Source organism: Bombina bombina, chromosome 5 (assembly GCF_027579735.1).
Source record: "Bombina bombina isolate aBomBom1 chromosome 5, aBomBom1.pri, whole genome shotgun sequence".
NCBI lineage: Eukaryota > Metazoa > Chordata > Amphibia > Anura > Bombinatoridae > Bombina > Bombina bombina.
Genome location: NC_069503.1, coordinates 473,991,826 through 474,016,594, shown reverse-complemented (window position 1 = coordinate 474,016,594; position 24,769 = coordinate 473,991,826). Strand labels below are relative to the sequence as shown.

The following is a 24,769-nucleotide window of genomic DNA, read 5'->3' as shown; positions in this document are numbered from 1 at the left end:
ATGTGTGCTTCCAGCGGACCCTAACAAGCTATCTGCCGCACACCAGAGGTGCGACTCCCCGTAACCGCATCCTTCTCTCTCATGCTTGTTTTCTGGGTCGCACAAAGAATGATATGGCTGCTTTCACTACGATGGGGACAGTTCTGCAACGCCTCGGTATAGGCTGACTGACCAGCTAAGTTTCCCATGATGGACACATAGTGGTTTCTGCTCGGTCTTTACATTGCAGCCGAGTTAAAGTTAAGAGTTGCTTTATATGTGTTATAGCTACCTATTGGTTCCGTTTAAACAAAGTTATTGAGAATGTTATTATTTTATTTCTCTACGTTGCTGTGAGTTTATTTAGGGGAACTCTACATGAGGACTATTAATGTACTGTTTGGACACCGTCACAGAACCTATTACTATTCATTACCATAATTAGCCGCTAGTACATCAGTGGGAACTTTTTACGAGTGCTATTACTGTTCAGTTGTGGCACACTTACAGAAACAACTAGTATTTCATCACTATAATATATTGTAAGCGCATGTATGGGAATTCACCTTGTGGACTGAGGCTAGTGTTATTAATTAACCACCATGTTTTACAATAAGTGTACTTGTGGGAATTTTCTGTAAGGGGGCTATCATTGTCTAAACTTACATGCCTCCCTTTGTATTGGCCACTCCCATGCTAATATGTATTTGTCTGTTTTCATTTCCACTATTGATAGTGAGATCCCTCTCCCTTCTTTTGGATCTGAAGTTGAGCTGCCTGCGGCCGGGGCGGTGTATTTTAATCCTACTTATTGTCATTAGGGATTGGGATCACTTTGTTGCTTGGAATTGGGTGCTCATGTACTTAAGATGCTTATAACCTATAGGTTCAGCCCCTCACTGCAACCACTCAATATATCATATGAGGCATGTGAATAAGCCAATAATCACTGTAAAAACAGCTTCCTTGGAAGACACCAGTTATAACTAGTGCTCCCTTGTTAATACCCTTATTCTCTCACTCTAGCTCTTCAAGCGGTACTACTTATATATATAAGTAATAGTGGTCTGACCATACTAATATTACTCCTTTTTGATTAATTCTCAGAACTCATTCAAATCCCTACAAAAATCAGGTCCCCATATTTATATTAGGAATGCTAGGCACCCTGTAAGTAATTATCTAGTACCTGAATGTCATGTATCTTAACTTTTACCATTGCTTCACGTGGTGGGGATTTCTCATATTACTGAAGCTACTAATATTATGGGGATACTTGGTAATACTTAGCATTTTAGACAATATTGCACCTAAAAGAAAATAATTTAAAATCTGAGGTAAATTTGAGACCCATGAGTGGTCTCCTTGGTATCAATGTACCTTCTATTATTCTTATTCTATATATCACGAGGTCCAAAAGTGGCCTATGAAATTGGTGTGAAGGTCCTTAACTTTATTGGCATGTCTATTTATGCTGTTTAATTGTAACAACTTATTTATGCTCCCTGATCATTTTTCTGATGACAGCTTGTACAAAATGTGAAATATGATTGCATTCCTTCTTTTTTCTGTAAATACATTGTTTGTATGCCAAAACATAAAACCTCAATAAAAATTATAATAAAAAAAAAAAAAAAAAAAATTATGCAAAATTTATCTTTGCGAGATGTTTGGAGACATCAAAATCCCTCTAGCCAGAGCTTTACTTGCCTTTCGAAGGCGCATAAGACTCTTTCTAGAATTGATTTGTTTTTAATTGATGAACGTATGTTAATGAATGGGGTAAGATCAGACATTCTGTCAATTCTCCTCTCAGATCATGCACCAATTGTTTTGGAGTTCCAGTTTTCTCGCCCACGCCCCGCTCTATCGCGCTTCTTTTTTCCTTATTATTTAATGGCAGAGATAAAATTTAAGAATTGGCTCGTAAATAAGTACAAGGAGTATGTACATTTTAACAAGGAATTTCTGAGTCAGCCTGAATTGTTTTGGGATACTGCGAAGGCAGTAATGAGAGGGGAAATATTGTCATATAGTATTGCCTTACAAAAGAAAATTAGACGCAGAGAAAGAGAATCATGCCAATGTCTGACTAATGCTTATAACCAATATCTTCTTGATAAAACTCCATTAAACTGGACGAGATATGTTAAAGCAAAAAATGAAAGGGATACTTTTATATTGTCACAAGAAACACAAAGAGAATTAAGAATGGAAGCCAAGCTATATAGATTTGGGAATAAGTCGGGTAAGATGTTAGCCAAATTAATTAAAAATGAGAAAAAACAACCTGTAATAGATAGTGTGCAAGATAAAGGGTTACAAATTTCAAACTCGGATGACATTCTAAACATATTTTTTGAGTACTATCAAGAGCTGTATTCATATAAAACAAGTGACTCACAGAAATCTTCAGATTTCTGGAGGGACCTCAAACACCCCACAATTACACTTGAAATGTCTAATAATTTAAATGCCCCCATCTCCATAGAGGAAATAGAAAAAACAATATCTATGCTTTCACTAAATAAGGCAGCAGGCCCAGATGGTCTCCCTAGTGAGTTTTACAAGATCTTGTCTAGTGAAGCTACCCCACACCTCTGCAATCTTTTCAATAGTTTTTTTGCAAATGGTAACTTGATTCCTTCTTCATTTTCTAGCTCATATACAACCTTGATTTTAAAAGGTGGAAAGGACCCGTCCTGCAAAGAATCTTATAGACCAATTGCTCTCCTAAATTCCGACTATAAAATTCTCACTGCGATTTTAGCACATAGACTCCAAGGGATCCTTTCAGAAATCATACACACTGATCAAGCAGGCTTTTTAAATAACCGTAATTCAGCTGCGAAAATAAGAGAAGCATTGCTTGTGGTAGAATATTTCGAGGCTACTTCTCACCAATCCAGCGGGGGGGAGGGCCTACCTGATCTTGCCATTATCTCCATCGATTCCTGAAAAAGCCTTTGACTCCGTATATTATGAACATATTAAAACATCATTAAGACAATTTGGTATTAGGGGGAATTTTTTTGAATTCGTTGGAAATCTCTATAATCAGCCATCTACAAAATTAATAGTAAATAATACCATCTCCCCTTCTATCTCTTTGGGTAGAGGAACAAGGCAGGGCTGCCCTCTCTCCCCGCTTTTATTCAATATTTCCATAGAGCCTCTGGCAATCAAAATTCGCCATCTTTTAGAAGGTATAAAAATTCGTAGCACTGAAATAAAAATCGGTCTATATGCAGACGACCTGCTGCTTTATTTGGCAAACACTAAATTGAATTTACCGAAACTTTTCCAGATACTGGAGCAATTTGGCTCATTCTCTGGCTATAAAGTCAACATGGCTAAGTCAGAGATATACTGGCTCAGGAAAAATAAAACCTCCATCCTGAATACTCCTTTTCATCAAGTAACAGATTCCTTTAAATATCTAGGGATCCATATCCCGATAAAAATATCGGACCTATATGCTTTGAATATTCCCCCGGTAATAAAAACAATTAAGGAAAAACTTTTGACTTGGCAAAAACTCCCATTATCACTTTCTGGCAGGATAGCCCTTTTTAAAATGGTTCTCCTTCCAAAATTACTGTACATCCTTCAAAATACACCAATAATTCTCTTAGGAAAGGATATCCGATCGATTAACACCTCTCTTATTCAGTTCCTTTGGCAAAACAAAAGGTCAAAGATCTCTCTTATGAAGCTTTCGCTACCAAGAGAAAGTGGAGGTCTTGCTTTACCTGACATAAGGTTCTATAACCTTTCCTTCTTAGCACGAAATGTAGTGGATTGGATCTCGGTTAATAATTATGTACTGAACAATGATCTTGAGTCTAGTGTATGTCATCCATATTCTCTAGCAGCATTAATACATTTAGAACCTAAAGAAGTTCCAGCAGAAATTAAAAAACTTAAAACTATTTTCAATCCACTCAAAGCTTGGCATAAGATAACGTTTTCCTTATCAATTAATAATAGAGCTTCCTGTATCTTACCCATAATAGGCAACCCTATTTTTCAAGCAGGCTTAGACTCGGAAGTTTTTAGAAAATGGCACACGGCTGGACTAACAAAGGTACTTCAAATTATAGATAAAGAAAGGAAATGTATTAAATCATTCCAGAACTTAAAAATAGATTTTGATCTGTCTAATAAGGACTTTTTTGCATATTTGCAATTAAGGCATTTTGTCCAAGACTTGGTTAAAAAAGTGGGCTGGGAATGGGGACTGGGCACACTGGAGAACTGGCTAGCTTTGACAAGAAATGGTCATGTGTCAATTGCACCGTGTTATCATCTCCTGAGCATAAATAAAGGAGCCTCGATACGGGCAAACTTGGTCGCTTATTGGAATGAATTAATTCCACAAAACAATATTGAAATAAACACTATTCAATTATCAATTAAGAAAATCTCGCAAGTAACACTATCTGCAACCTGGAGAGAGGCGCACGTCAAACTCCTGCATGGGGCATACTTTACCCCAAAGAGAGGGTTCAAGTGTGCCAACATGGGATTTTGCAAATGTCCAAAATGTTCACTTCAGGCAGCTGACCTAATCCACATGTTTTGGCACTGTCCAAAGATTAAAAACCTATGGGCCAGGGTCGAATACTGGTTCAAGAATGTACTCAAAATAGCTAATCTTTCACTTACATTGTATCAGATAATATTTTGTCTTAAAGAATCTGGTAGGCAGAGCGATGAGAAAGTGGTAATCTCTGGCATTCTTGCTACTAGATATTTAATTTGCAAAAAGTGGAAAAGCTGCACAATCCCAAGTATCTCCGAGATAAAAAACTGCATGAAAAAGCAATGTATTTTAGATCAAAGAAATGCAGACATAAATAATGAGCAAGACATTAAAAGATTTTTTGATAAATGGGCGTTTTTTTTGAGAATTTTTCCCGAATCTGAAATGAACCATATAATCTTTCCTTTCAGGAACACAGAAATTGTTTTATTAGGAAACTGGTAAAAATTAAAAGAGAGCTAGTATCTAAGCTGATTTCTTTCTCTTTCCCCCCCCCCCCCCCCCTTTTCTTTTAGGGTTTTTTTTTTTTTTTTCTTCTTTCCTTGATGAGCTGCCTCTCCGCACGGGAGGGGTATGGGTTGGGAGAGGGTTCAGGAGGAGGGGGGTGAAAAACTAAAAAACTCCAAGAGATGTTAATAAGTAAGCTGAATGTGATATATCAATATCTAGCTAAAATATATCTGTATGCATAGCTAAATACAGTATTATAAGAATGAACTTGTGTATAATTTACGGATGATCTTATATGTTCAAAGCTGTTTATATTGTTTTTATTTTTTGTTTTTTATGACCTTTTCTTGGATTACAAATAAAAGTAAAAAAAAAAAAAAAAATTGCATGCTCTTCGTGACACCACGATAGCTGAAACATGGAGAGAGTCCCATATAAAGCTCTTATATCAGATATATTACACACCAGATAAAGCCTACAGATGGAACAACATCGACTTCAAGAAGTGTCCAAAATGTAGTCTATTGGCCGCAGACTTATTGCATATGGTGTGGTCATGCCCAAAAATTAAACAATTCTGGCACAGACTAGAGTACTGGTTATTAAAGGTGGTGAAAATAAAACCTCTTAAACTTACTCTTTTAACTATAATTTTTTTGTCAAGTAATAAGGAAGATTTCAGAGATGCTAAAATACTAAATTTAGTCATTCTGGCCGCGAGAAATTTGATATTTAAAAAATGGAAAACTAGATTTATACCCACAATGAATGAGGTAAAAAATTACCTTAAAAAACAATACCGGGTAGAACTCAGAGCGCGAAATCTAACATTTTTTAGTAAATGGTCAAAATGTATTAAAAGTTTCTCTCCGACTGAAATAGAGTATATGATAACCCCATTCCAAAACTCTGAAATAGTTCTATTGGGTATTTAGTAGTGTGGGATTGACGCGGTGGGGGGATGGGGGGGGGGGGGAAGCCTATGCAGTGTCATCTTTAAAAAAAAAAATTCCCTTTTTTTTGTTTTTGTTTGTTGTTTTTTTTATGGTTTTTCATGGTTTTTTCCTGCTATAAATTTAAAAACTCCAACAATTTTTCAAAAAAAAAAAAGGAAAAAAAGGAAGAAAAGAGAGAAAAAAAGGAAAAAAAGCGAAGAAAGCACAGAGATGTTATTCAACCGGTAAAAGGTGTAGTGTGGTTATGTTTTTGCCTATGAGGCATCTATGTATCTAATAGGTTGAATAGACACAAACAATGCAAAGTTGGTTATTTCTCTTGGTTTACTACTGTTTGCTTTTTGTTGATAATGTTAAATTGTTGGTATAAAAACTAATAAAAAGGGAAAGAAAAGGGAAAGGGAAAAAAGAAAAAAACAGTAGTGTATATAAAGAATGAAGGGCCCTGGTGAACGATCAAGAAGTATGGATCGTCAATTAACCTAAATCTTTCTTTTTGTTCTTTCGTGTATCTTTTTTTCTTTTTTGAGGTTGTACTATTGGCCCTGCGTGGCGCAAAACAGGATATGTATTGTTGTTTGCTGTTACGTTACTTTGCTGGCTGTATTGTACACTACTGGTAATAAATAAATATTTAAAAAAAATAAAAATAAAAAAATTGCATGCTCTATCTGAAAACTCAAAATGCAGTATATTCCAATGAATATAAGAATTACTCACTCGTCTTTTATCCTGAGGATATGGTTACAGATTATTTGCTGAAAAAATGCCAAAAACTTGCTTGAACTCTCATTCAAAGAAAGGCTCTAAAAAAAACAAAAAGACAACGTAAATTTTTGAATTAACCTCATAATATTACATACCTCATAAAAGCCTCTTTTTAGGAAGGACTACTCAAGTGAGTGCCATTTTAGCTCATTTGGAAGCTTAATCCCAAAACTGACAGTGGCCTAGAAAATGAGTCGAGCGCAATAATGTGCTTACACGAGCATGATATTGCCGCTCCCCTCAGTAATACCAGCGCACGTAAATGTGGGCTGGTATTACAAGTGAGGTGCAATGCGAACGCTACCTCGCGTTGGCATCGCCTGGAAGCTTTGCACTCACAAGATTGCGTTTCCATGGGCTCCAATGGAAGCCTCGTTCTCTTGTTGCAAAACACGGCAAACCACCTAGCGCAGTGCAGGGGGCAATTTGCGCGTTAGGCAGCAAAAAATATATATGAATATATACATAGATGAGAGTGAAGTGGCACACACCAATACAGCAGCTACCTGGTGCACTGCAGGAGAATGTAGCATGTGAATGTAATCCAGAATACACACTCGGCCCAGTTTATACACAGTATCCGGAAAAAGCAGGCAACACAGGATATTTGAGTAACAAGCCTTTTATTCCAATGAAGGTGAAACAGCAGAGCCTTAACCCATAACGTTTCGGTCTACACTTAGACCTTTGTCAAACGGAGCCCATGTGAGAGATAAACAACCGTCTAAGCAACCCAACATATATACCCAATGTGATAAACAAAATATACATAAAACCCGCCAAACCGTGCAGTAGCCATCCGCCTGATGCAGTCAGTGTCCCATGCGTGTGTACGCCAGCGTGGTGAAGCCGTATGTCATGTTGCACAGCAAAGCGGTATGCTAGGGGATGTGTACACAGAGGCGTGTGCACATTGGAGAGGCAGGGTAAAACAAACAGTGAACCCAAACAAATATTAATAAATGTTAGAAACTACGCTAAATACTGTGTATTGCTGCATCTATGTTATGTTGTTGTCATTTAGCGTAGTTTCTAACATTTATTAATGTGTGTTTGGGTTCACTGTTTGTTTTACCCTGCCTCTCCGATGTGCACACGCCTCTGTGTACACATCCCCTAGCATACTGCTTTGTTGTGCAACATGACATATGGCTTCTTGTTTACCGTTGCCATGACATCAAGATACGGCCTCGTTTTGGTTGCCGGTGCGCGTGACGTCATCATGCTGGCGTACACACGCATGAGACACTGACTGCATCGGGCGGATGACTACTGCACGGTTTGACGGGTTTTATGTATATTTTGTTTATCACATTGGGTATATATGTTGGGTTGCTTAAACGGTTGTTTATCTCTCACATGGGCTCCGTTTGACAAAGTTCTAAGTGTAGGCCGAAACGTTATGGGTTAAGGCCCTGCTGTTTCACCTTCATTGGAATAAAAGGCTTGTTATTCAAATATCCTGTGTTGCCTGCTTTTTCCGGATACTGTGTATACACTGGGCTGAGTGTGTATTCTGGATTACATTCATATGAATATATACATATATATTTATGTGTTTGTGTGTATATACACATATTAACAAATAAATAATTATATAAGCATATACATATATATTAAATAAAAACACAATACATATTGTGTAAAAACAAAGTCCCCATTCACCTCTATGTAAAGGCACTTCAGTGTCGTTTTTATTTTTTCAAAACACCCCACATCCCCTCACTTTAACCCCTTATAACTGCTTCGTGCAGTTTGTTTGTTTTTTTCAAATATGCTTATATAACATAATTTATGTAAGAACTTACCTGATAAATTAATTTCTTTCATATTGGCAAGAGTCCATGAGCTAGTGACGTATGGGATATACAATCCTACCAGGAGGGGCAAAGTTTCCCAAACCTCAAAATGCCTATAAATACACCCCTCACCACACCCACAATTCAGTTTAACGAATAGCCAAGTAGTGGGATGATAAAGAAAGGAGTAAAAAGCATCAACAAAGGAATTTGGAATAATTGTGCTTTATACAAAAAATCAAAACCACCATAAAAAGGGTGGGCCTCATGGACTCTTGCCAATATGAAAAATATTAATTTATCAGGTAAGTTCTCACATAAATTATGTTTTCTTTCATGTAATTGGCAAGAGTCCATGAGCTAGTGACGTATGGGATATCAAATATCCAAGATGTGGATCTCCACGCAAGAGTCACTAGAGAGGGAGGGATAAAAAATAAAATACAGCTATTTTCTGCTGAAAAAATAATCCACAACCCAAATAATAAGTTTATTCTTTAATGATAAGAAAAACTTAAAACATCAGCAGAAGAATCAAACTGAAACAGCTGCCTGAAGAACTTTCCTACCAAAAACTGCTTCCGAGGAAGCAAATGCATCAAAACGGTAGAATTTAGTAAATGTATGCAAAGTAGACCAAGTTGCTGCTTTGCAAATCTGATCAACAGAAGCTTCATTCTTAAAAGCCCACGAAGTGGAGACTGATCTAGTAGAATGAGCTGTAATTCTCTGAGGCTGGGTCTTACCCGACTCTAAATAAGCTTGATGAATCAAAAGCTTTAACCAAGAAGCCAAGGAAATAGCAGAAGCTTTCTGACCTTTCCTAGGACCAGAAAATAAAACAAATAGACTAGAAGTCTTTCTGAAATCTTAGTAGCTTCAACATAATAGTTCAAAGCTCTTACCACATCCAAAGAATGTAAGGATCTTTCCAAAGAATTCTTTGGATTAGGACACAAGGAAGGGACAACAATTTCTCTACTAATGTTGTTAGAATTCACAACCTTAGGTAAAAATTGAAAAGAAGTCCGTAAAACCGCCTTATCCTGATGAAAAATCAGAAAAGGAGAGTCACAAGAAAGAGCAGATAGCTCAGAAACTCTTCTAGCAGAAGAGATAGCCAAAAGGAACAACACTTTCCAAGAAGTAATGTCCAAAGAATGCATAGGCTCAAATGGAAGAGCCTGTAACGCTTTCAAAACCAAATTGAGACTCCAAGGAGGAGAAATTAATTTAATGACAGGCTTAATACGTGCTAAAGCCTGTACAAAACAGTGAATATCAGGAAGTTTAGCAATCTTTCTGTGAAATAAAACAGAGAGAGCAGAGATTTGTCCTTTCAAGGTGCTTGCAGACAATCCTTTATCCAAACCATCCTGAAGAAACTGTAAAATTCTAGGAATTCTAAAAGAATGCCAAGAGAATTTATGATAAGAACACCAGGAAATGTAAGTCTTCCAAACTCGATAATAAATCTTTCTAGAGACAGATTTACGTGCTTGTAACATAGAAACCTCTATGACTTCGCACTAAACGTTCAATTTCCATACCTTCAAATTTAATGATTTGAGATCCTAATGGAAAAACGGGCCTTGAGACAGAAGGTCCGGCCTTAACGGAAGTGGCCAAGGTTGGCAACTGGACATCCAAACACGATCCACATACCAAAACCTGTGTGGCCATACTGGAGCTACCAGGAACACAAATGATTGTTCCATGATGATTTTGGAAATCACTCTTGGAAGAAGAACTAGAGGCGGAAAGATGTAAGCAGGTTGATAACACCATGGAAGTGTCAATGCATTTACTGCTTCCGCCTGAAAATCCCTGGACCTGGACAGGTATCTGGGAAGTTTCTTGTTTAGATGAGAGGCCATCAGATCTATTTCTGGAAGATCCCACATCTGGACAATCTGAGAAAACACATCTGGATGGAGAGACCACTCCCCAGGATGTAAAGTCTGACGGCTGAGATAATCCGCCTCCCAATTGTCTACACCTGGGATATGAACCGCAGAGATTAGACAGGAGCTGGATTCCGCCCAAACAAGTATCCAAAATACTTATTTCATAGCTTGGGGACTGTGAGTCCCACCCTGATGATTGACATATGCCACTGTCGTGATATTGTCTGTCTGAAAACAAATGAACGGTTCTCTCTTCAATAGAGGCCAAAACTGAAGAGCTCTGAGAATTGCACAGAGTTCTAAAATATTGATTGGTAATCTCGCCTCTTGAGATTTCCAAACCCCTTGTGCTGTCAGAAATCCCCAAACAGCTCCCCAACCTGAAAGACTTGCATCTGTAGAGATCACAGTCCAGGTTGGCCAAACAAAAGAGGCCCCTTGAACTAAACGTTGGTGATTTAACCACCACGTCAGAGAGTGTCAAACATTGGGATTTAAGGATATTAATTGTGATATCTTTGTATAATCCCGGCACCATTGAGTCAGCATACAAAGCTGGAGAGGTCTCATGTGAAAACGAGCAAAAGGAATCGCGTCCGATGCTGCAGTCATGAGGCCTTAAACTTCCATACACATAGCCACTGAAGGGAATGACTGAGACTGAAGGTACCGACATGCTGCAACCAATTTCAAACGTCTCTTGTCTGTTAGAGACAGAGTCATGGACACTGAATCTATCTGGAAACCTAACAAGGTGACCCTTGTCTGAGGAATCAAGAAACTCTTTGGTAAATTGATCCTCCAACCATGTTTTCGAAGAAACAACACTAGTTGATTCGTGTGAGATTCTGCAGAACGTAAAGACTGAGCTAGTACCAAGATATCATCCAAATAAGGAAAAACTGCAATACCCTGTTCTCTGATTACAGAGAGTAGGGCACCTAGAACCTTTGAAAAGATTCTTGGAGCTGTTGCTAGGCCAAATGGAAGAGCAACAAATTGGTAATGCTTGTCTAGAAAAGAGAATCTCAGAAACTGGTAATGTTCTGGATGAATCGGAATATGAAGGCAAGCATCCTGCAAGTCTATTGTAGACATATAATGTCCTCGCTGAACAAAAGGCAGAATAGTCCTTATAGTCACCATCTTGAAGTGTTGGTACTCTTACATAACGATTCAAAACTTTCAGATCCAGAACTGGTCTGAATTAATTTTCTTTCTTTGGGACAATGAATAGATTTGAATAAAACCCCAGACCTTGTTCCTGAGAAGGAACTGGCATGATTACCCCTGAAACCTCCAGGTCTGAAACACACTTCAGGAAAGCCTGAGCTTTTACTGGATTTACTGGGATGTGTGAGAAAAAATCTTCTCACAGGAGGTCTTACTCTGAATCCTATTCGGTACCCCTGAGAGACAATGCTCTGAATCCAATGATTTTGGACAGAATTCGCCCAAATATCCTTGAAAAACCTTAATCTGCCCCCTACCAGCTGAGCTGGAATGAGGGCTGCACCTTCATGCGGACTTAGGGGCTGACTTTGGTTTCTTAAAAGGCTTGGATTTATTCCAACTTGAGGAAGGCTTCCAAATGGAAACAGATTCCTTGGGGGAAGGATTACGTTTTTGTTCCTTATTCTGACGAAAGGAACGAAAACGATTAGAAGCTTTAGATTTGCCCTTAGGCTTTTTATCCTGAGGCAAAAAACTCCCTTCCCCCCAGTAACAGTTGAAATAATAGAATCCAACTGAGAACCAAATAAATAATTACCTTGGAAAGAGAGAGATAGCAATCTAGACTTAGAAGTCATATCAGCATTCCAAGATTTAAGCCACAAAGCTCTTCTAGCTAAAATAGCTAAAGACATGGATCTAACATCAATTTTGATAATATCAAAAATAGCATCACAAATAAAATGATTAGCATGTTGCAGTAAACTAACAATGCTATATAAGTCAGAATCCAAATCTTGTTGCGCTAAATTCTCCAACCAAAAAGTTGAAGCAGCTGCAACATCAGCCAAAGTAATTGCAGGCCTAAGGAGATGACCTGAATATAAATAGGCTTTCCTTAGAAAAGATTCAAGCTTCCTATCTAAAGGATCTTTAAAGGAAGTAGTATCTTCCATTGGAATAGTAGTTCGTTTGGCAAGAGTAGAAATAGCCCCATCAACTTTGGGGATCTTTTCCCAAAACTCTATTGAAACTGTTGGTAAAGGATACAATTTTTTAAACCTTGCAGAAGGATTAAAAGGAGTACCCGGCTTATTCCATTCCTTAGAAATCATATCAGAAATAGCATCAGGAATAGGAATAACCTCTGGAGTAACCACAGGAGGTTTAAAAACAGAATTTAAACGTTTACTGGTTTTAATATCAAGAGGACTAGTTTCCTCAATATCCAAAGTATTTAACACTTCTTTTAATAAAGAACGCATATATTCCATTTTTAATAAATAAGAAGATTTGTCAGTGTCAATATCTGAGGGAGGATCTTCTGAATCAGATAGATCCTCATCAGAAGTGGATAATTCATTATGTTGTCGGTCATTTGAAATTTCATCAACCTTATGAGAAGTTTTAAAAGACCTTTTACGTTTATTAGAAGGCAGAAATGTAGACAAAGCCTTCAGAATAGAATCAGAAACAAACTCTTTAAAATTCATAGGTATATCATGTACATTAGAGGAAGGAACTACAACTGGCAATGTACTATTAATTATGGAAATATTCTCTGCATGTAAAAGTTTATCATGACAACTATTACAAATGACATTAGGAGATATAATCTCCACAATTTTAAAGCAAATGCACTTAGCTTTGGTAGAACCGATGTCAGGCAGCAAAATTCCAGTAGATACTTCTGGGGCAGTATCAGATTGAGACATCTTGCAAAATGTAAAAGAAAAAACAACATATAAAGCTAAATTATCAATTTCCTTATATGACAGTTTCAGGAATGGGAAAAAATGCAATAGCATAGCCCTCTGATATAGAAAAAGGCAAGAGGCAAACAGCAATGGGGTAATAAATAATGAAAAAATTTTGGCGCCAAGTATGACGCACAACGTAATTTAATTTTTTTTTGGCGCCAAACACATCCGGAAATGACACACTTGCGTCACTAACGACGCAACCCTGTGTGAACAACTACGACGCCGGAAGTGACGAACTAGCGTCAACGAACGTGCCTTCCCGCGCCAAAAAATTCTCACTCCAAAAATTCAATAAAGTGTAGCATTTGGCGCACCCGCAAGCCTAATCCAGCCCGCAATTTGAAAAAAGTAATCTATTGAAAAAAAGACTAAACCCCAGGTAAGAAAAAATATTTCTTAATATTTACTTTCCCCAAATATGAAACTGACAATCTGCAAAAGGAAATACATGAACCTGACTCAAGGCAAATATAAGTACAATGCATATATTTAAAACTTTATATTAATGCATAAAGTGCCCAACCATAGCTGAGAGTGTCTTAAGTAATAAAAAACATACTTACCAAAAGACACCCATCCACATATAGCAGATAGCCAAACCAGTACTGAAACAGTTATCAGTAGAGGTAATGGTATATGAGAGTATATCGTCGATTTGAAAAGGGAGGTAGGAGATGAATCTCTACGACCGATAACAGAGAACCTATGAAATTGACCCCCGTTAGGAAAATCACTGCATTCAATAGGTGATAATCTCCACGTCCCTCTGACATTCGCTGTACTCTGAGAGGTATCGGGCTTCAACAATTCTGAGAAGCGCATGTCAACGTAGAAATCTTAGCACAAACTTACTTCACCACCTCCATAGGAAGCAAAGTTTGTAAAACTGAATTGTGGGTGTAGTGAGGGGTGTATTTATAGGCATTTTGAGGTTTGGGAAACTTTGCCCCTCCTGGTAGGATTGTATATCCCATACGTCACTAGCTCATGGACTCTTGCCAATTACATGAAAGAAATTTATTTTTTAGATTGAAAACTGTCCTCTTTGGGGGGCAACTTTTATATTTAACCAGTGGTCTGACCTCTGGTTAATTATGGTAAGCTCAAAGTGAAACAGGAGCTTGCGGCAGCATTAACCAACCACTTGTAATGGATGGTTATTTAACTTGCAACCATAAATGGGCAAATTTTCACCTTTATGGGCGCACATTAAAATAGCGCTCCACTCTTAATCTAGCCAAGTGTAAATTGTCGCTCTTTAGCCACTTGAAATGCGGGGAGATACCTTGCCATTCTTTTATATCAAAATGCAATTATAGTGAGAAACAATATGACATTTAAAATATTCTAAATTATATTAAAAAATAAAATATTAATATTTTAAAAATAAAGGTATTTTATATGACTTTTATATTTTATATAACTGGTTTTTAGAGACTTCTGTATTTATAATTACTTTATCATTTCATAGTTAAGTAAAATATTTTAATTAGATTTATATTTTGTATAGTTATTCTTTTGATTATATCTCATAGTTCTAAGGATCACAATAGGGTAAACCAGTCAGCTTAGCAAGGTAAATAATAGTTGTGCGTTAGCAAAATACAACACCACAAATATATGTATTTAATATCACAGATAAAACAAAAATCTAGAGATTTAGCTGTATTCATAATGAATCGGTGCATACACCAATAAAATGATTTTCTTATTTCAATTTTCTTTTGCACCAAACATTTATTTTCACGTGTTAGATCTTTTCATTTATGTACTTTTTGAGTACCATCTTAAAGGGACAATAAACTCAAAGTAATTCCTCCTTAAAAGGTTTAATTATTCACAGTGAGAAAAAAAATGCAATGCACAATTTGTTTTGTCGGCCTTTCTCTTATGTTGAATTCAGAACTGAAACCTAAGTGATTGGTTGCAATGTGCAAGGGGGTGACCCTGGATTGTAAATCAAGGTACATTTTTCTAACAAGATTACAGTATCTAATGTATTTACATCTTTTGGATACAGTACTTACAATACAAAGATTGATTTATAATACATATATAAAAAAACAAAATTTTTATGGACATTTAAATGGATACTAAACCCATTTTTTTTTTTTCTTTAATGATTCAGATAGCGAATGCAATTTTAAGCAACTTTCTAATTTACTCCTATTACCAATTTTTCTTCATTCTCTTGCTATCTTTATCTAAAAAGTAGGAATGTAAAGCTTACGGGCCAGTCCATTTTTGGTTCAGAACCTGTGTTATCTTTGCTTATTGGCTTGCTAAATGAAGCCACAAATAAGCAAGCGCTATCCAGGGTGCTGAACCTAAAATGGGCTGGCTCCTAAGGTTTAAATTCCTGCTTTTTATTGATAGTAGAAGTAAATTAGAAAGTTGCTTAAAATTGCTTTCTCTATCTGAATCATGAAAGAATAAAAAATTAGGTTTAGTATCCCTTTAATGCTTCCAGGTTCTAAAACACTGTTAAAGACATAACAAAATAGTGAAAATAAACAATTATCTACATCCATAGTACATTATTAAAACTCAATATTTTTTTTGGAGGACAAATAAAATTTATTTATATATATATATATATATATATATATATATATATATATATATATATATATATATAAATGTTATTTGTCCTCCAAAAAAATACTGAATTATAATAAATAAATAACAAAATTTATGCTTACCTGATAAATGTATTTATTTATTGACACGATGAGTCCACGGATCATCTAATTACTATTGGGAATATCACTCCTGCCCAGCAGAAGGCGGCAAAGAGCACCACAGCAAAGCTGTTAAAGGGATACTAACCCCACATTTTTTCTTTCCTGATTCAGATAGAGCATGCTATTTTAATCAACTTTCTAATTTACTCCTATTTTCAATTTTTCTTTGTTCTCATGTTATATATAAATGTTATTTGTCCTCCAAAAAAATACTGTGTTATAATAAATAAATAACATTTATGCTTACCTGATAAATTTATTTATTTATTGACACGATGAGTCTACGGATCATCTAATTACTATTGGGAATATCACTCCTGCCCAGCAGAAGGCAGCAAAGAGCACCACAGCAAAGCTGTTAAAGGGATACTAACCCCACATTTTTTCTTTCATGATTCAGATAGAGCATGCTATTTTAAGCAACTTTCTAATTTACTCCTATTTTCCATTTTTTTTTGTTCTCATGTTATCTTGAATTGAAAAAGCAGTAATAAAAGGTTAGGAGCCGGCACATTTTTAGTTCAGCACCTTGGTAGAGCTTGCTGATTGGTTTGCTACATTTAGCCACAAATCAGCAAGTGCTACCCAGGTTCTGAACAAAAAATGGTCCGGCTCTAAAGCTTACAGTACTGCTTTTTCAAATCAAGATAGCATGAGAACAAAAAAAATTGATAATAGGGGTAAATTAGAAAGGTACTTAAAATCTCATGCTCTATCTGAATTATGAAAGAAACAAATTAGGTTTAGTATCCCTTTAAATATCACCTCCCTTCCCTCTAACCCCAGTCATTCGACCGAAGCAAAGGAAAGAAAGGAAGAAACAAGGTGCAGAGGTGTCTGAAGTTTAAAAAATACCAACAACCTGTCTAAAGAACAGGACGGGCCGTGGACTCATTGTGTCAAGAAAGAAAGAAATTTATCAGGTAAGCACAAATTTTGTTTTCTTTCTAATGACACGATGAGTTCACGGATCATCTAATTACTATTGGGAATCAATACCCAAGCTTGAGTACACAGATGATAAGGGAGGGACAAGACAGGGAACCTAAACGGAAGGCACAACTGCTTGAAGAACCTTTCTCCCAAGAGAGGCCTCAGACGAGGCAAAAGTGTAAAATTTATAGAATTTTGAAAAAGTGTGAAGAGAGGACCAAGTTGCAGCCTTGCAAATCTGTTCCACAGAAGCTTCATTTTCGAATGCCCAGGAAGAGGAAACAGCCCTCGTAGAATGAGCCATAACTCTCTCAGGAGGCTGCTTTCCAGCAGTTTCATAGGCAAAGCGAATGATACTCTTAAGCCACAAAGAAGTAGCCGTAGTTTTCTGGTTTCCCAGAGAAAACCACAAAAAGAGCAGGACTGACGAAAATCCTTAGTCGCCTGTAAATAGAATTTTAATGCACGCACCACATCCAGATTGTGCAAAAGATTAGGACACAAGGAAGGAACAACACTTTTGGGAGAAACCCTAACTTAGTACGCAAAACCACCTTATCCGAATGAAAAATAAGGTAAGGAGACTCATACTGTAATGCCGAGAGCTCTGACACTCTACGAGCAGATGAAATAGCAACAAGAAACAAAACTTTCAAAGATAACAACTTAATATCTAAGGAATGCATAGGTTCAAACGGAGCCCCTTGAAGAACCTTAAGGACTAAATTAAGACTCCATGGAGGAGTAACTGGCTTGAACACAGGCCTGATCCTGACCAAGGACTGACAAAACGATTGCACATCAGGGACGTCCGCCAGACGTTTATGTAACAAAATAGACAAGGCAGATATTTGACCCTTTAGGGACCTTGCCGATAAACCATTCTCCAAACCTTCTTGGAGAAAGGACAAAATTCTAGGAAACCTAACTCTACTCCAAGAGTAGCCATTGGATTCACACCAATATAGATATTTACTCCATATCTTATGGTAAATCTTTCTAGTCACAGGTTTACGAGCCTGAATCATGGTCTCAATGACCGATTCCGAAAATCCACGCTTAATTAAGCGTTCAATCTCCAAGCAGTCAGCTTCAGAGAAACTAGATTTGGATGAAGGAAGGGCCCTTGAAGTAGTAGGTCATTACTCAACGGAAGTCTCCAAGGTGGAAGAGATGACATGTCCACCAGGTCTGCATACCAAATCCTGCGAGGCCACGCCGGTGCAATGAGGATCACCGACGCCCTCTCCTGCTTGATTCGAGCAATGACCTGAGGTAGAAGAGTGAACAGGTGGAAATAGGTATGCGAGACTGAAATTCCAAGGTACTGCCAGAGCGTCTATCAGTACAGCCTGAGGGTCCCTTGACCTCGACTCATACCTCGGAAGCTTGGCATTTTGCCGAGATACCATGAGATCCAATTCCTGCTGACCCCATTTGAGAATCATTCGGAAGTGTTTTCCAGCCTGGAGTTCCCGCTCCCCGGGTGAAAGGTCTGCCCGCTCAGGAAGTCCGCCTCCCAGTTGTCTGACTGGAACCTGATGAACTGGGCCGAGGCTAACTGAGGCCAGGCCAGAAGAGCATTGAAGATCGCGCTCAGATCTAGAATGTTTATGGGTAGAACAGACTCCATCCGAGTCTGTGTTCCCTGAGCCTTTAGAGAGCACCAGACTGCTCCCCATCCCAGAAGGCTGGCGTCTGTTGTCTAAATCACCCAAGAGGGTCTGCAAAAGTAGGTTCCCTGGAAGAGATGATCCTGAGACAACCACCAAAGAAGAGAATCCCTTGTCTCCTGCTCCAGCTGTAATCGCGTGGAGACAGATCCGCATAATCTCCGTTCCACTGACTGAGCATGCTTAACTGCAGAGGTCTGAGGTGGAAATGGGCGAACGGGATGATGTCCATTGCCGCTACCATCAGACCGACTACCTCCATACACTGAGCCACTGATGGCCGAGAAGAGGACTGAAGCGCTAGGCAAGAATCGAAAATCTTTGATTTCCTGACTTCTGTCAGAAACATTTTCATTGATAAGGATTCTTTTATGGTTACCAAGAAAATTACCCTTGTATTTGGAACGAAGGAACTCTTTTCCAAATTTACCTTCTAACCGTGAGATCGCAGGAAAGATAACATTTCCGTCTGGTATCATGCTTGTTGAAAGGATGGCGCCTGAACCAGAATGTTGCCCAGATAAGGCGCCACTGCAATGCCCCACAATTGGAGCACCGCCAACAGGGATCCCAGAACCTTTGAGAAAATCCTGGGAGCTGTGGCAAGGCCGAATGGATGAGCCATGAACTGGAAGTGTTTGTCTATAAATGCCAACCTTAGAAACTTGTGATGGTCCCTGTGGATGGGAACATGCAGGTACGCGTCCTTTAAATCTACCGTTGTCAGTACAAGAGACCCACTTCACTTCTACACAAAATCCGAAATATTGGGACTCGGCTTTTCCGATCCAGTATCACTCTTTTGGTCATAAAAAAAAAGAGAGGGGTTTCTATTATTCTACATGCATCACTGAACTTCCAAGAGGAAGAGGTAATTAGAGACTCAGATGGTAGGTATATAATACTTAGGGGGGAAATACACAGCAATTCGATTGTATTAGGGAACATTTATGCCCCGAATGAAAATCAGGGACACTTTATGGCCAAAATCAGTAAGCTATTGACTTCCTGGAAAAAATATAAAATTATTCTGGGAGGGGACTTCAACCTGACACTCAATGATAAAATTGATAGATTTCCCCCCACAGGTACACCCTCTAAAAAAATCCTAAGTGACTTTATATTAGATCATAATTTGTTAGATATTTGGAGACTTCATAATTTGGGAGTTAAAAACTATACATATTACTCGGCGGCACATAACTCTTTCTCCAGGATAGACTATATTTTTGCTAGCCAGATTCTATGCCCATTAACAACATATGCCAATATAGCACAAACCTGCTGGTCCGACCACTCTATTGTGGAAGTTTCGATAAAAGGTTTTTTTGACCCCTCTAGAGACAGATCCTGGTCCCTAGACACATAACTTTTAAGAGATGAAATAATATGCCAGAAACTAACCCAGCAAATTAGACACTTTTGGTCAGATAATAAAAACTCAACTCCTAATCCCTTGTTTATATGGTGAGCATTTAAAGCTTTCCTGAGGGTATTCTTAATTCAAGAAAAAGCAAACCTAAACAAACAAAAAAAAAAAGTTAATAGAGGAAAAAAAGCAAGAGATTGAAGATCTCAATAGACGAATAATAAGCACTAGAAGAACTAATTTAACCAAACTAATAACATCAAAAAAGGTAGAATTAGATAAGTTACTCGATGAAGAAGCGTTAAGCCTCCCTAAGGATTATTGATGCACAATAATTTGATTATGCCAATAAGCCTGATCGAATGCTAGCCAGGAAGATTAGGAACATTACTAGATCCTCTTCCATTCCCCAGATACAGACTACATCAGGTTCTACTACAAATGATCCCATGCAGATTGTTAACTCCTTTGCTGATTTTTACCAGTCTCTATATGGCTTGTCAAGAAATCAGACAGATTCTAGAAAAATTAGAATACAAGAGTTTTTAAAAGAATGCCATCTCCCTAGGCTAGAACAAACTGCTTTAGACAAAGTTAAATGCCCCAATTACAGCTCAGGAAATAACCATTGCAATTAAACAACTTAAAAGCAATAAAGCTCCTGGACCTGATGGGTATTCAGGTAGCTTCTATAAAAAATTCTTGGTAGACCTGGTTCCTCATTTGGTGGAATCATTTAATTATATAATGGAGGGGGGTAGAATCCCTACCGAATTATTAATGGCTCGAATATGCGTGGTCCCTAAGCCAGGTAGAGACAAGTTCCATTGTTAAAACTATAGGCCAATATCGCTCATAAACTTAGATCTCAAGCTCCTTACTAAAATAATGGCCACTAGACTAAACTTACACATATCTAAACTAATTTCGAATGACCAGGTAGGGTTTATCACTGGGAGGGAAGCTCCTGACAATGTACGCAGGGTCATTGATCTGATCGACTTTGCATCAAATGAAAAAGTGCCTTCTCTGTTCCTATCTTTGGATGCAGAGAAGGCATTTGATAGAATTCATTGGGATTATATGTTTGAAACTCTGTCACAGTTTGGGATTTCAGGTTCCTTTACTAAAGCAATACAAGCCATTTACAGTAATCCATCAGCCTATCTCAGAGTAGCAGGGTACCAATCCAAAAGAATCCATATCCATAACGGCACCAGACAGGGGTGCCCATTGTTGCCCCTGTTATTCGCCATATGCATTGAGCCCTTAGCCGCTAGCATAAGAAACCAAAGAGACATAACCGGTATAACAGTAGGTAAAACAGAACACAAACTTTCCTTATTTGCTGACGATATCATACTAACAATTAGCAAACCATTATTGTCTTTACCAACTTTATATGAGCTTCTATCAAAGTTTAGTACCCTATCGGGATATAAAATCAATAATGACAAGTGTGAGGCAATTGAGGTCCATCTCCCTAGCCATACCAAAAAGTTGTTGGAAATTAACTTTGATCTTAAGTGGGCCACTCAAGCAATTAAATACCTTGGAGTTCTAATCCCATATAACCTGAAAGAGCTATATAAACTTAACTATCCCCCGCTATATAAATACCTACATAAAGAAATTAAAACCTGGAGCACTTATAAAATTTCATTTTATGGGAAAATGGTTGTTAGTAAGATGGTAATACTTCCAAAACTACTATACTTATTTAGATCATTGCCTATAGATATTCCTTCCAAAGATCTTAAAAAGGTCCAAAAAAACATATTTGAATTTATTTGGGTTAATAAAAAAGCTAGAATAAATAGAATTACCCTCCTGAAACCTAAAACGGAAGGAGGGCTGGGAGTACCTGACCTCCAAGTTTATTTCAACGCTGCCAGATTAGCTCAGATGGTGCTCCTACATAATTCTGATAGTGACCTAGCATGGGTTCAATTAGAGAGAGACATGTTAAATCTTAACCCAGTTTATCAGATGTTTTGGACACCCAAAAAGGACAGGCCAGGTCTCTGGACAAAATACACCTCATTGGCACATACTTTGGGACTCTGGGATAACCTACAAAAAAGATATAATTTAATTCCGGAAGGGTCACTTCTCACACCATTGTCGATATTCTCAGACAGACGTAGCAACCAAACTAATGTAATATGGGCCAACAAAAGTTTATACAGAATTGCTGACACATTACGAAATTCTGAGGTCATCACGTTCCAGCAATATAACGATATCCTGCCCTCCACACCACATTCCTGGTTCCATTATTTCCAACTAAAAACTAGGATAGACGAAGTCCGCAGATTAAGAGTCTCGAACAGCCCCACACTATTTGAGAAATTCTGTAACTCCACCTCCAGAATCAGGGGTACAATTTCTAGCCTATATAAATTTCTGTTCACGAAGCAACGGTCAGAGAAGCTATACTTTATTAAAAAATGGGAAAACGAGGTTAACCTCTCTAGGGATATAGGGGAATGGGCAACCATAATCCAAAAGGGCCCGGCTTGCTCTATTAGCACAAACTTGAAGGAAAACTATATTAAAGTGACATATAGGTGGTATAATTATCCATGTAGATTCAAATATTACCAGTCAGATACAAACATAGTTAGACCAGCTCAGTGTTACCGCGGTTGCCAAGCAGAGGGTACCTACGCTCATATGTGGTGGGAGTGCCATGAAAGTACTAAAATTTGGGATGCCACCTCTGAGCTACTAAGTAAAATCTTTAATAAACGGATCACACTAAATATGGAGCAAGCCCTTTTGCATTTCCCTATTGAGGGGCTTAATAGGCAATAATTAAAATTAGTGGGTATAATATGTACTGCTGTCCGAAGAGCAAACTTTTGGAAAACAGCAGTTCCCCACTATGATATTATAATAAACAAAATTAAGTATTATTACCAAATGGAGATCATAGCATCTTCTTTGTTAGACAAAAGACAAGAATTCCTTAAAGTATGGGAGGAATGGATAATTTGGGAAGACTCTGTGAGAATGCAAACGAGGAGGGCGGTAGGAGGTAGGGTCTGTTAGGAAGGCGGACTCGTTAAATAAGAAATTCCCACGAGTGCTCTTTTCATACTTTTCTCTCTCTTTCCCCTTTTCTTCTTTCTTTTCTTTTTGAGAGACATTCTTCTTTCTCTTTTCTTTCATGTTATGAGTCCTATTCGATATAAAGGAGGTCTCCCTTTAATTCAACATAAGGAAACTGTATGGTCAATTTGTATTGTCCTTGTATGTAAGCGGAGTATGCCATAACACTGCCTTATGTATTTTGAAAATAAGGCTAATATTCTGTTCTGTATTGTACTGTAATGCATGTGTTGTTACTATTTGCTTGTTGAATTGGAAGTTTTCAATAAAAAATATTTTCATTTAAATCTACCGTTGTCAGAAATTGATCCTCTTGGACCAAAGGAAGAATGGAACGAATAGTCTCCATCTTGAAGGACGGCACTCTGAGGAATTTGTTCAGACTCTTGAGATCTAAAATTGGTCTGAATGTTCCCTCCTTTTTGGGAACCACAAACAGATTGGAATAGAACCCCATACCCCGTTCCTGCATCCGAACAGGAACTATCACTCCCAGGTCGGAGAGGTCCCGAACACAGTGTAAGAACGCCTATCTTTTTGTCTGTTCTACAGATAATCTTGAAAGCAGAAACCTGCCCCTGGGAGGAAAGGTCTTGAACTCTAGTTTGTATCCCTGGGACACTATGTCCACCGCCCAGGGATCCTGAACATCTCGAACCCAAGCCTGAGTTTAGAAGGAAAGTCTGCCCCCCACAAGATCCGGTCCCGGATTGGGGGCAGGCCCTTCATGCTGTTTTTAATTCAATCGCAGGCTTTTTGGATTGTTTTCCCTTGTTCCAAGACTGATTGGACCTCCAGGAAGGTTTGGACTGCTCCTGATTGGAAGAGGGAGAGGAAGGCTTTCCCTTGAAATTTTGAAAGGAACGTCCCTTTTGTTTATTTCTCTTATCCTGAGGGAGGAAATGGCCCTTTCCTCCCATAATGTCAGAAATTATTTCCGTCAAACCTGGCCCAAACGAGGTCTTTCCCTTGTAAGTAATCGCTAAAAGTTTAGACTTAGATGAAACATCCGCAGACCAAGATTTTAACCATAAAGCTCTGCGGGCCAGTACAGCAAAACCAGACATCTTAGCTCCCAGCTTAATAACCTGAAGGGAAGCATCCATGATAAAGGAGTTGGCCAACTCAAGGGCCTTTATCCTATCCTGGATTTCTTCGAGGGGAGAATCAGACAACTCATCAAACCAGTATGCTGCCGCACTAGTGACAGTAGCAATACAAACCGCAGGTTGCCATTGTAAACCCTGGTGTACATACATTTTCTTGAGTAACCCCTCTAACTTTATCTATAGGATCTTTAAAGGAACAACTATCCTCTATAGGAATAGTTGTTCTCTTGGCTAGCGTGGAAATTGCCCCTTCCACCTTGGGTACCATCTGCCAAGACTCCTTGATAGAGTCTGCTATAGGAAACATCTTTTTAAATATAGGGGATGGAGAAAAAGGAATACCCGGTCTCTCCCATTCCTCAGCAATAATCTCTGTAGCCCTATCTGGTACAGGAAATACCTCCACCATGGAGGGCACGTCAAAATACTTGTTTAGTTTACTAGACTTCTTAGGATTGACTACGACGGTAGTGTCGGAGTCGTCCA

At 38.1% G+C, this 24,769-nt stretch overlaps 1 protein-coding gene across 1 annotated transcript in view; it reads right to left on the bottom strand.

Annotated features, from left to right (window-relative positions):
* The window catches only part of TERT (telomerase reverse transcriptase), a 287,147-nt gene that overhangs the window by 185,461 nt on the left and 76,917 nt on the right, over positions 1-24,769 (bottom strand). The window contains exon 8 of the mRNA XM_053715763.1: positions 6,652-6,737. Coding sequence (XP_053571738.1) covers positions 6,652-6,737 — 86 coding nt within the window. The remainder of the gene's footprint in view (positions 1-6,651; positions 6,738-24,769) is intronic.